This window comes from Heloderma suspectum, chromosome 3, assembly GCF_057233095.1.
Source record: "Heloderma suspectum isolate Gila_16-S chromosome 3, 16-S_ref, whole genome shotgun sequence".
Classification (NCBI taxonomy): Eukaryota; Metazoa; Chordata; class Lepidosauria; order Squamata; family Helodermatidae; genus Heloderma; species Heloderma suspectum.
This window is the reverse complement of record NC_139460.1, coordinates 39,241,598-39,258,317: the sequence shown is the minus strand read 5'-3', so window position 1 is coordinate 39,258,317 and position 16,720 is coordinate 39,241,598. Positions and strand designations below refer to the sequence as shown.

Genomic DNA, 16,720 nt, shown 5'->3' with positions numbered 1-16,720 from the left:
ACTCTTGCCACTATTGTGCCTAATTTATTCTGCTTCTGCTTATCATGGGGTGGGGCAAGCAGCTATGTATAACTAGAGTCCCTTCCATGAACAATGGATAAGCTACAAACCTTCCCATAGGCTTTGGAGATTTCACCAAATATTACCCACACAGTTTAAAGCCTGTCTTCAAAACTATGAAGACCAGGGCCTTGTTTGGCTTTATTTCAGTTAATGAAAACTGAGATTGTCAGGATGCAGTGTTCTGAAACCATAACTCAGTTCTGTGGGGGGTTTGTGCTAGTGCAGAATACACAGAGCCCTATGTGTATACAACCTTTGCTCCCTATCTATATTCATCCAAAACATTAAATGCAACTACGAAAGGCTAGAGCTTTAAAATACAACAAATACATAAGGTTTACATCTCAGTACATATTTTCAGAAGAGTTTACAAGTCTATCAAGAAAAGGTATGATCAACTTATAAAATGTCGTCACTCTAACATTTTTCTAGGTATGGCACTTCAGTGTGATTAGTCATGCACATATACTCACAGTTTCAGCATCTACAAAAAGGGTAGGGCATTCAGAACATGATGTCAGCATCTGTGACGAGCTCACAAACTTTGAGCCTATTCCTCGCAGATTGTCTCCTAGGTAGCTAGCAGCATCGCAAGTTAGAAAGCAGAATCTTTTCTGAATATTCTGTAAAACGAAATTATGCCCATTACTTTTGCTATTGAAGTTAATGCACTTTTTTTAATTTCGTATACAAAATTACTGCTTTTGTTCTTTCTATATACAGTAGAGGGGAAATAAATACATCCCATGTTTGCTTAAGGATATTAAATCCCATTATGGTTTGACTATAAACTATTAAGTTTCTGCAAGCTATTCAGCTCGTTCTGCTTGCTAAGATTGTTTGTATTTCTCTCCTCTTTCTTGTTAGACTGAACCTGCATGGCATTGGCTCATTCTGTTTTGTCACCAGCAACAACCAAGATGAGATTTCTCTGCCCATTCTAGGCATTGTTTTGCTAGTACCCAATGTCAAGTGGCCTATCAAACAATGTAATGAGTGTTCTGATGCCCAGTTTACAGGAGAGGAAATCATGAGAGAGGCTTCTGTGTGTTTGGTTTCCCGCTCTGGACAGAATTGCTTGGCAAGTGTGCCTCTGCTGCTTGAGAGAGTTCCAGCATACCAAGCTGCAGCTGTAAACTATTGCACACCAAGACCCTCCTTGATTTTCTAACCCATATAACACTGAGAAGAGAGATTTCTCTGAACAGTTTTTTGCTGTAAATTACAGAATTACTTTTTAAAAGGACTGTTCGAGCCACCTAAGGCACTGAAGCAATTATACTATGAATTTAGGGCTTCTGTTCACTGGAAATATTTGGTCATATCCTTACTCTGTCATCTTGAAAACAGTTATGGGAATTTATTCTGTTGGATATCAAAGCACTGTTGTCAGGGTGTGCCAGTGCTGACAGAAGAGATAGTGTTTGCTCCATCACGAAGCAGGGTTTTTTTTTAATCTCTCTCTTCTACTAAACAAAGTAATTAAAAAACTACACTAGAGAGGACCAGGAGGAGGAGTCTGTGAGCTGAAATGGCAGGAATCATGTCAAAGTTGCAGCTCATTTTACAATCCTTGCAGTGAATGGAACACCAGAAGCATCTAGGTTCTAGGAATAGGCTCCTTGAGGCAGGTACAGGGAAGGGGCGGGGGGCTCTATGTAAAGAAAGAAGGGCATACTTAGAGGTTAAAAGAATGAGGAATAAGAGAGGGACTCTGGGAAGGGGGCCATCATCCCTTTTGTCCTGAACCCTGTAGCCCAGTGTAATAGATTACTCCCTCTTTGGCCCCAGGGGACATGCTTGATTGGGCTACTATCTGACACCAAACCCACTGCAATCATCATCATCCCCAAATATAGGTCTGCTTGATGTTGGAGTATGATCTGGAAAGTTAGGGTTTAGGACTCCCCAGCCCCCAGTCCGGCCCCTGATAAAAGCTGATGAGCCAGAGAACATAATCAGGGTCTGCATGTAATGATGCCTGTAAAGATTGTTTGGATTTCACCAAATTATTGATAATGTGGGATTCCTAGAACTATTTTCTTACCTTAAACAGGGAAGAGAACACATGAAAAGTATATACTGCACAGGAGCCGTCAGAGTCACACATGAGCTGGTTGATATGGCTACGCCAAGCTTCTTCTGCATCATCACACGCAGCTGGTTGAAATGCCGCCAGGATAGCAGAAAAGAAGGGGGAAGGGGGAGGTGAAACATTCCTGTCACCATCACCGAAACTGAAAGACAGTAAACCACAGACTTCTACAATAAGGATAGTGAGACAATGTGTTGGCTTGTGGTCATACATATAGAAACTTAATGAGGTTAGAGCACCCTTCCCTAACTGGGCACCCTCTGGATGTGCTGGACTACAACCCCCATAATCCCCAGGCAGCATGGCCAGCACATCTGGAGGGTGCCAGATTGCGGAAGGCTGGGTTACAATATAAAGATCTGAGGATCTGACTTGACCCCACCTTGAAACTCAGGACTGTCATGTGACTGAAGCTTTTGTTCATGCTGAGAGTTTTCTATCCAATGTCCCTCTCTTTTTATGCTGAATTATTTTATTCTGCTCTTGGTTTTATTTTATAAATTTGATTTTACTAATTTGAATTGTTTTACTGTGTTTTATGTATTTTATTAACTTTTTGCAAGCCTTTTCAAGCGTGTTTATAAAGGAAACCATATTATAAGTTTTAATATCAAATAAATAAATATATACCTGGCAAGTACATATTGATCCAGCAGTCTGTCGCCTTTTTCTTCTGTTTCTGTCATATCTAGGCTAAAACTATCACTGTATTCAAAAGCTGCTGGAAGTTCATTGGTAGAGCCAGAGAGATCATCCTCCTGTACTGAGGTATCTTCTTCTTCTTGGCCGCCTTCAATCTAGAGAGATTGAATTGGTTACCATTTTAGCTACATAACACCTTTAACAATAAAACGGACACATTCAACAATATTTTTAAAGTAACAGAGATGTGGTGCTGGAGAAGGCTCTTACGACGAATTCCCTCGACTGCAAGGAGATCAAATCAGTCAATCCTAAAGGAAATCAACCCTGACTGCTCATTGGAAGGACAGATCCTGAAGCTGAAGCTCAAATATTTTGGCCACCTAATGCGAAGAGAAAACTCCCTGGAAAAGACCCTGATGCTGGGAAAGATTGAAGGCAAAAGGAGAAGGGGACGGCAGAGGATGAGATGGCTAGATAGCATCACTGATGCAATTCATATGGACTTGAGCACGCTCCGGGAGAGAGCGCAGGACAGGAAGGCCTGGCGTGCTATGGTCCATGGCATCCCAAAGAGTCGGACACAACTGAACGACTGAACAACAGAGATGCACTGTGGCCATAAAATACAGCTAACGATTATGAGATAGGCTTGTTTATACTATGTATTTATTTACAAAACACTTTTAACATTACAATATACTCAGAGGGTTGTATAAGTAATAAAGTCAACCAACAACAAATACATCAGCATAAAATGAACATTTCGAAACAAACTGGAAGTAAAATGTAATAGTCAATATCTACTACTTTACTCTATGAATCCCAGAAACTGCCTGTTCAGAAAGCCATCTTTTCATAAGATGGCGGAAAGAATACAACCAAATGGCTGAGGGTGCAATCCTATGCATGTTTAGACAGAAAAAAAACTCCTACAACTTTTTCTGTCTAAATATACATAGGTTTGCACCCCAAGTGATCCCTTCTGGGCAGGGAGTTCCAGAGAGTTGGTGGAATCAAAAAAAGACTTGCTCCTGGTCTCCACCAACCTAACCTGTGTAAAAGAGGAATCCCAAGGCAGGGCCTTCCCAAATGAATTTGTGGGCTGGGGGACTCAAGGGAGAAGGTGGTCCCTAAAATATGCAGGATCCAGGCTGTGCAGTGCTTTAAAAGCAATAACAAGCACAAGTAATAACAAGTAATAACAGAGCAGCACAAACTAGGTGTAATTTATATTCTGACATTCAGATGCACTTTTAAGGACAGCCTTACATAGAGTATGTTACAATAATCTAAAAGGAAGATTACTAAAGCACTGATGGTCATTGGAAATTCTCCATCAGAGAGAAAGAGTCACAATTGGTTTACCAGGAAAATCTGGGGAAAAAAGCATTCTTGGCCACTGTTGCCACTTGTAAGTCCAGCAGTGAAGCAGAGACCAGAAGAATGCCAAAGCTACAAACCTGGTCCTTCAGACGGTATGATCCACCAAGAAGAGGCATATACATTGTCCTTAAGTCACAAGACCCTATTAAGACATGTATATATTGATAGCATATTCCCCTAGTATACCTGTGTTTAAAGAAACCTACTTCTTCAGCTTGCTTTCTCCAGTGAAACCCCTGGTAACAGACCTCCAAGAGCTGAAATTTATGAGAACTTTAGCAGGACCTTCTGGAATGCCAAAGTCAACTTGCATATTTATAGTGCCTAGAAGAACTGCAGTAGGATCAACTCAGAATGTATTCAAGGGCAGTCTTTGCATGAAAGCATAGTTTGTTAAATGAAGTTAATCAACAGAACTTCCTGAACTTATGTTTATATTTTATTTAGGTAGGTAGCAATAGCTTACATGAAACTGTTGCTCTTTGAACAGTACTCTGTGAAGTCACACACATAGGATTATGGTTACACATATTACAGTTTAGAACATTCTGGAAGTTCTGAAGTAAGGGAGGCTCACTCACTTTATATCAAGGCTTCTCCCTCACTTCCTCTCTTTTTTACACCTTGTGCCCAACAGGTGGGACAGGTTAAATGTCATGTTACTTAACTCATTTCCACAGAGGCCCTGTTCAGATGATATCTTCCTTCCGACATGGGAGTGAGAGAGAACATGAGAATAGGGATGCTGGAGAAATTCGAGATGGATTAAAATGAGCTCAGATTTCTAAGAATCTACTGTGGAGCACCCCCTCAGGCTGTGTGAAGTGCGTGGACTTTCGGATTATTTGTTTACTTTCCCAAAATTTACGCATATAAATCCGTAGAAAAATACGTAAGTTTCTGCTGAGGAACCACTGAATGGAATGGGGGACAATACACTAAATGTTATGTACTGAGGTAAATTATGTAAATATTTATGTAAATATTTATGTAATTATCTGCATATTTTTCCACACGATGAAAACAAATATTCTCATCCATCTGTGGGCAGACAATGGAATGAAAGGCGCCTGACAATCTGCGAAACAGATGGAGCAGATTTTATACAGTCTGTACATCCCTACATGAGAATAGTCCTCAGACTAAAATCCCCCTCCCACTCCTGTTGGGTGAGCAATCAATCCAGATTATCTTGCTCAGGACACTCTTAACTGAGACCAGTTTATATTTGTTATGGAAGGCCCACTCCCTGGTAAAAGTGTGAATGGATTCACATTTAACAATGAACTGACTTGGTTCGCACTTCCCAAACTAATAACAGAATGCAACTATCTTTCGATTTTTGCCAAATTGCTCTGATAAAAATCATACAAAAGTGTGTACATTAGGGGAAATAGCATTAAAAAGCAATATACTAGCAGAAAGTGCTTAAAAATGCATGTATTAGGGAAAATTGTGTACGAAATTGTGTACAAATTATCATGCAGACTTATATTTTTTTCACAAATTGGTGTGAAAAAACAAAAGAGTCTTACAGCACCTTAAAGGCTAACCAATGCATTATGGCATAAGCTTTTGTGGTCTGCAATGTTTTTGCTGCAGCAGACTAACATGGCTACCCCTTGGGAACCTGGCGTGGAAACAGGATGGAATGAACTTCTGCTTGAAAAAATGCAAGCATGACAGAAAGCAGAACAGACAGATTCATTAATCCCTGCTCCCTGGTCTCCTAAAACTACATCACTTGAACCCTATTGGTGTGGCTCATGATCAATATGCATACAGTAGGATTCCCCTGTCTCTGCGTTATCAAAGATGTTAGTCTCTATTTGCATCTGGTGGCTCTAGGAATTCACTGAAGAATGTGTGTTCCATTCACTGTCTCTCAGGCAAGAGAGCTTGTAAGATGCACCATCAATCATCATAGTACAGTGTGTTTGTGTGTGTGTGTGTGTGTGTGTGTATGGAACCATGATAAACTAAGGTTTACCTGAATTTTGGATGTGCATTAGGGCTGAAAAATCTATACCAGACTTTGGGTTGGCAGGAACCTTGAACAGTCCGTTAACAGGAACTTCCTGATTGTTGACAGCATCATTGCTGGAGACAGAAACGGTCTCTGCAAGGGAGCTGTTGCACTAGCAGAGAAGTCAGGGATGAGGGTTTTATACTGCTCTGCCCCTTCCTTGTTCTCAACTGGGTCCCAATCTAGGGCAAAAAATGTTCCCTCCTCCTGTGTAGAGCGATAGGAAGGAAGACCACGATCAGCCAGACACAGATGCTTCATTGCCAGTTCTGAGCATCCAGCCTGGCCCATTGTTCCCTTTGCTCCTAGAGGCTGTAGGCAACAAGGTGAGGGGATCTAGAATAAGGGTAGAGGTCCAATTAGAGGGCATGGGTCTCCTGATTCCTTGGATGGGATGTTGCTGGGGATGGCAAGTTTTGGCTCATTCTTGGGGGCTGTGGGTTCCTTGAGGTTCCTCACTTTAGTGAGAATCACTGTGGAGTCCAGCACCTCCTCCACCCCAGTGGGATCTCCACCCCAGATCCCCCAGAATTGGGATCTGGTTTCAGGTGGATTCTGACAGCGGGTATACAAGGGCTTCTATACATGCACCAGAGGTTCATTAGGTTCTTTTTCCCAACCTCAGCTTGTTGAGTTGGAGTTGTAAGATACTTTTGAATTTCCTTCGCGTTTCAGAGGTGGCTTGTTAGATGACAGGCAAGGACTACTTTCAGAAAGAAATTCAGGAAGCTCCACTGTATGCATGGAGCTCACCCACATGGCCTGTTGGATCCTGACTAAATATTGCTGACCGGCCCCAATGCAAAACAGCAATTTAGAGCAAAGTTCCTTTCTGTACTCTCTTAAATGAAAATAAAAATCAAACTTGGCTATACATAAGACAACCCAGCTCTAACTAGTTCCTTCAGACAATTTCTGCTGTTATTACTGCTATATAACATTTCTTGTTCAGTGATTATTTTTATCCAAAGCAGCACCACCCATTTTCTCTGTAGCATTTTTCTCTAATTCCCTGGCCAGCATGACGTGCCTTGCAACAGGAAACATTATGTTTTTTGACACTGTAGTGGCATAGCTGTCAACATGTCCCATGTGAAGCCCTTATTTGATGGTTCAGGTGTTTCAGAAAAAAGGGTTCTGCCTGCCCCTGGTTTGAATTGTAGAACTCTGTTAGTATTTTTGAAATGGAAGCATTCCCCCAAAATAAAAAAAAATCAGAAATAAATATATGGTATTGCTACTAAGCTTTTACCAACCTTTGATAATTGTGTCCAAGGCAAGCTTCATTTCAGGCAGCTATACAGAACAGCATTTACATTTTTTAATTTACCAAACTCAATGTATTACTGTAATCAGCACTCTGAGAGTAGACCAAACAGGCAAGAACTGAGTCCAGTGCAGGCAGCTGCATAATAGAGCTCCCACATTTAGGGGGAAAATGGAATTTATGCTTACACCCACAGGGTGATTTTTCTACTGCCTTATTAAAGTTGGAGGAAGAATGAGGCTGGCATTTCCCAGGCACTGTTACTTGAGAAACTGGTACATTTAGCTTGGCACTAATTATGGCTGGACATAGTATATTAAAGTGTGCATTTTTCTTTGAAACCCTAAAATCATATCTTTTAACAGAAGAAGGAAAAATGGAAAGCCAATCCCCCTCCCTCTCTTAAATAAAAATGGTTGAATATAATTAATTCACCTTTGAACCTTCAGACACCTGGAGATTATTCATTTCAGGCAAAGAAGCATTAAAACTAGAAGTTCTTGAACTGAAAGGAGGTGGAGCTGCTGAAGCTGCTTCACATGGTGTGGGAAGTGAGTCGATATGGTTTGTGTCCTCAGAAGGAGAAAGTGTCATGATCTGTTAAAAGAGGAATGAGACTTAGAGCTTCTCTACACAAGCAATTTATTGCACATTCGTGATTGGTCACTCACAGAAATTAGCGGGTCCTTTACACGACACTGGCAACCTCCAGGACGTCTCCTGTACTTTCCCCCATTTATTCTGCTCAAAAAGATTGGAGATAACGTGAAAAGGGACATTATTCTGATCTATTGGCTGTGTGAAATGCTGGTGTAGCGCTATAATGTGCTATAATGACAGCGCCATCTAGTGGCTGCAAACTGAAACACACAGAAACATGTAGAACTTGCTGAAGAAGGACACCCTTCGATTCAAACCACATGTCCGCCATGTAAAGCAGCCCATTGTAATCCCCCAAAGAAACCAAAAGCAGAAAGCCCCAGCAAGGATGCAGGTTTTTTGCTTCTGGTAGAGAAGCTCTTAGACTAAGGGCACAACCCACTAGGAGGTTCTCCTGTGCAAGCCGCCCAAACGAACAGGAGATGCACAAATAGTGCTCTTGCATCACTCCCATTCATATTCAGCGGAGTGTACATAGGAGAACTTTACATGGATTGTATCCAACATATGAAATCATTGTCCTATGGATAGTCTAAATATTCTTGAAAATAATGTTGTATTCTCCACTGGTGATCACTGAAAAGTTTAAGCTTATAATTCTATTATTAATTTCATAAGGTTTCTGTATGGGTCTTAAAAGAAAATCTACTTTAATATTCCAGAAGTTATTTCCCCCTGCTTCCTTTGTGAAGTTTTACTGAAAACAGAAGCTTTGTTTTCATAATCACGTGTCAAAAGAGTTCACATAGGCCAGGAATTGAACATGACATATAACAACTTGCAAAATAAAGCACCGCATCAGATCTGATATTTCCTGCATTTAGAACTGGCCTAAATCTTTTATGAGTGCAAACCATGAAAAGAGAAAGTAGTTAAGAATGTACTTACCTACATAAGGTCATCTGACATCAGTATGAATATAGGACACCAGGATCTAAATGTTTAATGTCACATACTTTCTAGCAGCCTATATTTTACTACTTACTAGATCTGATTGCTCCAGAATCTGGCTCGTTGTTAGGTCTTCCTCCTCCGATGACTCATCAGAGTCTTCATGGTTTATTTTGTTTAGGCTGGGTGTACTTCCTGAAAGCTGGCTTTCTTCCAGAAGTTGCATATCACACTTGTCCAGACTATCAAGAGAACGCCTGCGTACTCCCCAGTTGAAATTGTCCATGCTTTCACCCTGAAATCACAGCATTGGCATATTTTCTCTGCCACTACGCTACTAATTTTCCCCCATGAAAGTTTTATTTAGCAACATTTTGTAAGTTGGTAATAATTTAAAGAAAGGTATACCTTTAGGAGAAAATATTTTCATATAAATTACCAGTATATAAAAAGATTTTTTTAAAACACCAACAACAGAGGAAAATGAAGCTATAGCAGTTCCTAAGCAGAGCTGACAACAATGTGGTTAACAAGGACTCTCCAAAAAAATCCCTGCATCCCAAACTTTGATCTTCAAAATGCTGTACCAGGCACATTCTATTTACCTCCATATGGCTTACAGTGGAGGTGCATTTTAAAGACTCCCCCACCCCCACCACATCCCATTTAAAAGTAAAAGACACCATCTATTGGGCAGGATTTTCATCTATTTGAAATTATCAGGAGTTATTTAAACTGCTGAAAAAGGGGTTTCTTCTAGTTGCTATTTTAAGCATTACATTTAAGATAAGAGCATAATAGCACACCACAAACAAAATATTTCAGATTTTCTGTACTACATATATGAATACAGGAGCAGAGTTAAGATTGATCTGAACACACTTTCTGTTTAGCATGCACAATGCAAGGTACCAAATCAGCAGAGCCCTTAGCTTTAACCCTATTTTTATTTTATAGATTAGAAGTTATTTTCTAAGGTAAAAAAAATCATTTTTATAATGGACCACCAGTTTATTTTTGAAATTAGTTTTTTTTAAGTCATGCTCTATTGATACATCTTATATCTAGCTGAGATTGTGCAATGAAATCCTATACTTGTTTACTCAGAAGTAAGTCCCACTTTATTCAGCGGGATTACCCCCAGTACATATGTTTAGGACTGCAGCTTCAGTCATTAATATTATGATTGATATGCTTGATTCTGGGAGGCATGGGTATTTTTAGGACTTTCTTTGCAGTTACAAATAAACACCATCTAAGATCATTGCAGATAGTGCTGAAACAAGTGCACAACACCAAATGAAGATTAGAGAAAAACAGTAAACAAATCTGACTATAGATTTCTGACATGAATTTGACTTCTGGCACAACTCCAACTCCCCGGACAACTTTTGAGGGGAGAACTCTGTGTTTTACCATGCAAAACTGACCGTTTCCATAATCGCACTTGCACAAATAACTGCTCATGTGAACCGTGAGCAGTGTAACCCTGGAGTGACAAACTTGTACAGCATCATGGCTCCTCTTTGGTGAGCTGCGAAAATGGCAACTTGTGATTTTTCAGTTCACAGAGGTGCAGCCACAGTCTAGCATCAGTAAACCACTCATGTAAATGATTATTTGCACAAGTGAACTGGTGGTTTATTGTGGTGTTGACAAGGTGTGTCACTATCAGGAAGCAGGTTTTTGCAGGATTTTAAGATCGTTCATCACATTTTTTTATTTGGCAGTTTCGAATTCCCTGAATTTTAAATGTTTGTTTCAGCACTAATTACAACTGGAAAAAAGTTATGATGTCAGTCTATATGCAGCTTATTATTATAAGTCTTTGCCTCGCCCAAATCTCTTCCACTACTCTTTGCCAAATAAGGGCAGAGGATGAAATACAGTGCTAGCTGCTCCTTTCTTCCACCCCTTTGCCATTCCTCTTAAACTTCAGGTATTGGCATAGAATTTAGTCTGGTAGTATCTCTTAAACAATACCATGAAAGATTTAAGGACCCCGGAGGTGCTGTCGCACATCAGTAGAATGCTTGTTCAACATGTGAATGCTACTGCCTCATGGTGCCTAACATGGCCATCATGCAGGAATCAGGATATATGTAATCTGAACTAAAAATAGTGTTTTTTCATGAATAGCCTATACCCTGACTGCTCATTGGAAGGACAGATACTGAAACTGAAGCTCAAATATTTTGGCCACCTAATGCAAAGAGAAAACTCACTGGAAAAGACCCTGATGCTGGGAAAGATTGAAGGCAAAAGGAGAAGGGGACGGCAGAGGATGTGATGGCTAGATAGCATCACCGATGCAATGAATGTGAACTTGAGCACGATCCGGGAGAGAGCAGAGGACAGGAAGGCCTGGCGTGCTATGGTCCATGAGGTCACAAAGAGTCGGACATGACTTAACGACTGAACAACAACATATGGGTGGAAGTCAAAACGTTTAGCTTAAATATATTTTTTTAATACTCTGCTATTAGTCTTTCTATCTTTCTCATATATTATGTTTTTAATATTTTAATATTAAATATATATATATATAAATAAAACATAATATATGAGAAAGATAGAAAGACTAACAACAGAGTATTAAAAATATATATATATTTAAGCTAAACGTTTTGGCTTCCACCCTCATCAGTAGCTCTGATTTTTAACAGCAGAGCTACTGATGAAGGTGGAAGCTGAAACATTAGCTTAAATATTTTTTGTTTAATACTCTGTTGTTAAGTCTTTCTATCTTTCTTATTTAGTTTCCATTAAGACTGACGGCATCCACCGTGGATCCAGAGCCTCCTTGTTGTTTTGGTGTTGTGCTGCTTTACACCAACCTCTCTCTCTCTCTCTCTCTCTCTCTCTCTCTCTTTTCAGGCTATTTGTGGAAAAAAAACACACCACACTTTTAATTCAGATTACATATTGCCTGATTCTTGCATAATGGCTATGTTAGGCACCATCAGATAGTAGCATTCACATATTGAACAAGCATTCTAGTGACAAGCCACATATACATTATGTATCATACACACACACACACACACACACAAATACCCAGTACATTAAAAAAAAAAACCCACACTGGTTTATGACTTGAGACCTAGTCGGGATTCACAGATTGCAAACAAGTGGGGAAAGTAGATGAATGGGCGACTCCCCTTCACTTTTTCTTATAATGCACATATGACTCATATGTGGACTTGTAAGCTACATGATTTCTGCATTTCATGGATTTCACCAAGAACGAGATCTGTGAATCCCACTCTGGGTACTACAGTAGACATAACATTTAAACCAGCTCCTAAAGACAAACCAGTGGTTGTAAAGACCAGTGGTTTGCCTTTAGAATTATCAAACATTTCTAAAGCGTAGCATGAGGTGGAAACCTCTTCATACATGTAAACACACACACACACACACTGAAAGAGCAGAATATATCACAGGCTACAAACAATACATTATATCTACTAGCATGTGTGAGTTCAAATAGCATTATCTTACCTGAAGTTCCTGAATAGCAGATATAACAAATAGGAAACAAATAAAGAAAAGTATTTGTAAACATACTTAGTTTAAACATACTCTTATACTCATTTGCCCTACAATCTAACTTACTGCAACTAAACCGACCCATTTATTCCTACCCTTAATTTTACAAAAGCTTAAAATACCACAATATTGGCTTTCATAACCTAATTAAAATACTACATCACTTCATCTAGTGAACCTGTGAACAATCTAAACAGCAATTAATCTCCATATAATATTAAGCTGAAAAACAAAATAGTAAACAACTGGTTTAGCCTAAACTTCCTGACACTGTTTAATTCATTTAGATATATAGGAAGACAAGATCTACCAAATCTAATTACAGGTTTAAATTAAGCGATGGAGACTGCAATCCTATACCCACTTACCTGAGAGTAAACCCCACTGAACTCAATGGGGCTTACTTCCAAGGAAACATGTACAGGACTGCACTGTAAGACATTATTGCCTCTTCTCTCAGGCCAGAAGTTGTTCCTATATTTTTATTTGTATAAAAAGTTAATTGTGAAGGCATTTCAGGACAAAGATGTTTGACTCAATAACAGGAAACACATTACAGCACTGCCGATAATGTTGCTATTGTTAAAAATGAATGTGTTTTTCCATTATACAACTCAATTCTGAAGGCTTTGTATCTTGAAATCTTGTATCACCCCAGCTTGGAGCTAGCTTATTTTCTCTGACATAAAAGTTTTGAACACAGGCCATGAGATTCCTAGAGTTTCAAACAAGTAACCTCCCATGTAAAATCTGTGGTGGTTACACTCATTTGGGAGGATTCTTTCATAGTTGACTTAGTCCTGAGGTTTAACTATCAAAGTGAAGGTAAAAGTATTATTGTTCTATTTCCTGCGGAATGAGGGAATCTATTACAATTCCTCACACGCTGGTGGCTAGAGAATATTAGCTATTTTTAAGACAAAATTATATTACTGTTGTTGTTGTTGTTATTTTGATCATCCTTATGCCATAAGGCCATACAACGCATTATGCCATAAAAACATTCACATGAAATCATGACATTAAAAACAACAGCTTTCTGTTCTTTAGGGCAAAGTACAGGAAGAAATGCCTTAATATAAACTGAGCTGCCAGGTTGCAACCTGGAGAACTGCACCAAAATGTATCAGTAAAACAGGAGACAGCTGCTTATTTTGTCCCCCTTGTTCCTTTGTCTGTAGTAGTGAACACGGCTCCATGTTTACCTGCTGCATATAAGGGACAAATGCAGACAAAACCAGAGGACGATTTATAAACACTGATTAAGAGGGAACTGCAGCCCATTCCCAAACTCTTAACCAGGGTTAGGAGATCAGCAATATTACAGCTGCACAGTAACATTACACAGAAACACCGTAATTTCATGGAGTTGTTTCACTGCTGGGCGATGCAGCATCCCTGTAAGCTTTAACAGGGATGGTGCATCCCTTTAGTAATTTTATGTGGTGCAATGTATTATATTAGTGTAATCTGTTCATCTGTATAACTCATTTGTAGTTGCTAATGTTTGCCAATAGTCTCATACATCAATCCAGAATCCATTTAAAACACTATTCTGCAGGCAGTTCAGTTTCAGCAATAGACCTTTGGCATGCTAAATTAAATTAAACTAAAGATTATTGGCTTCTGGAAAAGAGACTAAGAAGGACTGTAAGTCTTGTCAAGTAACAAAGCAAGAACTATCCTTAAGGCTTGAATCCTATGCATACTTACCAAAGAGTAAATCCCATTGACCATACTTTTGAGTAAACATGCATAGGGTTGCACTGAAAATAGATTTAATACTTACTCTACATGAAAAAGTGATCCTCTGCCAATTTGAGCATTTATTTTATATCTGCTAATCTAAGATAGTATTCTCATACACTGAACTGAGTTTAGCCAAAATAAAAGTCACTCTGCAACTTTAATAGTAAGTTCATATTAAAGCAAGCTAGGCTATTTAATATTAGCTCGGTGGCAACCATTTTCTGAATATTTTTAACAAAAACACACTTCAGAAAAAGTTACTTTTGTTTCTCCAGTATACTTACAGCCACTTTAAGTAAGTACCATGTATCAATGCTCCTTTGACGAGACCTATCTGCTTTTTACAGAATCTTTTATTAGCTCAATCCAATTATTGGGCTGGAGTGATTAAACATATAGGACAGCCTTCCGGAACTGCCTTGATCCCTTTCTAACACTTGCTATTCCTTTGCTTCTTGAGCTGCTGGATAGTACTTTGGTTTTGTTACCATTGCGCTTCATCCGCTTATCCTGCTGAAGCCCTTGCATCCATTTTGGTATCCTAGCTGGGCCCCAAGATTGGCTATACTCATTGAAATGCACACTCAGAGTTTTATCCTTAGGTCAACTGCCAACCAATTAAGGTATAGTCATAAAGACAAAAGACGAGCCGTGTTGGATGAGACCTTTCTAATCCATCATTCTTTTCCCACAGTGGCCAACGAGCTGCCTAGGGAAGTCCATAAGCAGGACATGAGTGCAACAGCACCGTCCCACATGTTTTCCCCAGGGGCTGGTGTACATAGGCATCATATTGCCTCTGATACTAGAAGTAATACTGGAATCCATAAGGAGTTCTACACGTTGAGCAAAATCATGTGGTAGAGTCCTTCTCCAACTGTTCCACAGGAACAGCAGTTTATAATCTTCCCCTATTAAAAAACAACAACAACTACCTGCACATGGAAAGCTAGCACATCAAGGAGAAGAGTAGTATCCCTCAGGCAAGTTGACATCTCTTGTCCTCAAACATATAAGGGTATATTAAAAGCTGCCTCACACTGACACAGATGATTATCCATGTAGCCTACTACTGTTCTAAGCCTAAGGCAGAGGCCTTCCTCATCCCTGCCACCTGAGATCCTTTAACTGAGATTCAAGGGATTAACTCTGGACAAGCATATACTCTACCACAGAGTTAGGCCCTACCACATGAGGGAGAATATAACAGTTATTGTAAACTGTTGTTCACATTATAAGTGCTACATATCAAATAATGTATTACTTGTAAATAACAATTAAATGTTCTGTGGCTTTCATGGACCAGAAACCACATTGTCAGATGCATTTCAGAGTACTTGGGAATGCGATCTACTCCACCAAACATTTCTTCTTTAAAATGCCCAAACCAAAATGCATTATAGGGCAGTAAGTTCTTTCAGTTTCAATGGAATTTACTTCTAAGTCAGCACAGTTATCACTACAACCTGAAGCGGGATAACTCAAAGGCAGAGCCTGTACTCTTGTCTCCACATTTTGTCTCTACTGTCACTGCATTTTGTTTACTGATCTACATTTGAAATGTCTAAAAACAGCTGACATCATTCCCAAATATTTAATTCTGGCTGTCACTGTGTTATCGCTCACAACCAAACCAACCAGGAAGTGGTTGATGTAACTACACCAGTCAATAGCCCCACAAAGGATGCCAAGCAGCTAGCTACCAGGTGCTGCTTCCACCTTTTCACCCTTTGTAGTCAAACACTCTCTTGTTCTTGCCAAGGAATACCACTGTGTTCCTTGGCAAGAGGGTCATTTTTTGGAAGACCCGAGAAATAGCAGGTTGTCGCACCTACCATGTGCTTTCTCTCTCGCCATCCCTCCATACAACAGATCACCCAGCTTAGCCTGAGACACACTAGAACAGCCTTCCCCATGGCTGGCTGGGAGATGATGGGAGTTGTAGTCCAACACATCTGGAAGGCATTAAGTTGGGGAAGGCTGTGCTAAATGGAATTTATCTTTTGGATGGGAGGAAGAGAAGGGGGGTGGTCTCTCCAGCAATGTGTGGCACAGAAGTACCCTCATGGGTAAGGGAATGCCTGTTAAAAATTGCTCCTCTTGACTTTCTGGCCCTCTTTCCCCTTCCTACTCATCTGGTGCCCTTTTTTTCTGTGTAGAAGAAGGTGGGGCACAACACTGTTGGGGCACTATCCAGTACCCTCCAGAACCTAATGCTGACCCTTTTTCCAGTCAAACAGAAATAATTCTTCCCAGAGGGAGGAGATAGACATTATCAGTAAAATGCTTAAAAAAGAAAGAAACAAAATGAAACAAAAACAGGAAGTCCTTTGCCCTTCAAGTATATGATGTAAACTGGATAATATTCCCTTGCAGAAACTCCAGCTGA

The 16,720-nt window shown here is 39.8% G+C and overlaps 1 protein-coding gene across 1 annotated transcript in view; it reads right to left on the bottom strand.

Annotated features, from left to right (window-relative positions):
• Positions 1–16,720, bottom strand: part of FRY (FRY microtubule binding protein) — a 261,267-nt gene that overhangs the window by 26,138 nt on the left and 218,409 nt on the right. Inside the window, exons 52-56 of the mRNA XM_084842986.1 lie at positions 9,125–9,325; positions 7,915–8,076; positions 2,789–2,955; positions 2,111–2,300; positions 537–686 (exon numbers count right to left, since the gene is read on the bottom strand). Coding sequence (XP_084699112.1) covers positions 537–686; positions 2,111–2,300; positions 2,789–2,955; positions 7,915–8,076; positions 9,125–9,325 — 870 coding nt within the window. The remainder of the gene's footprint in view (positions 1–536; positions 687–2,110; positions 2,301–2,788; positions 2,956–7,914; positions 8,077–9,124; positions 9,326–16,720) is intronic.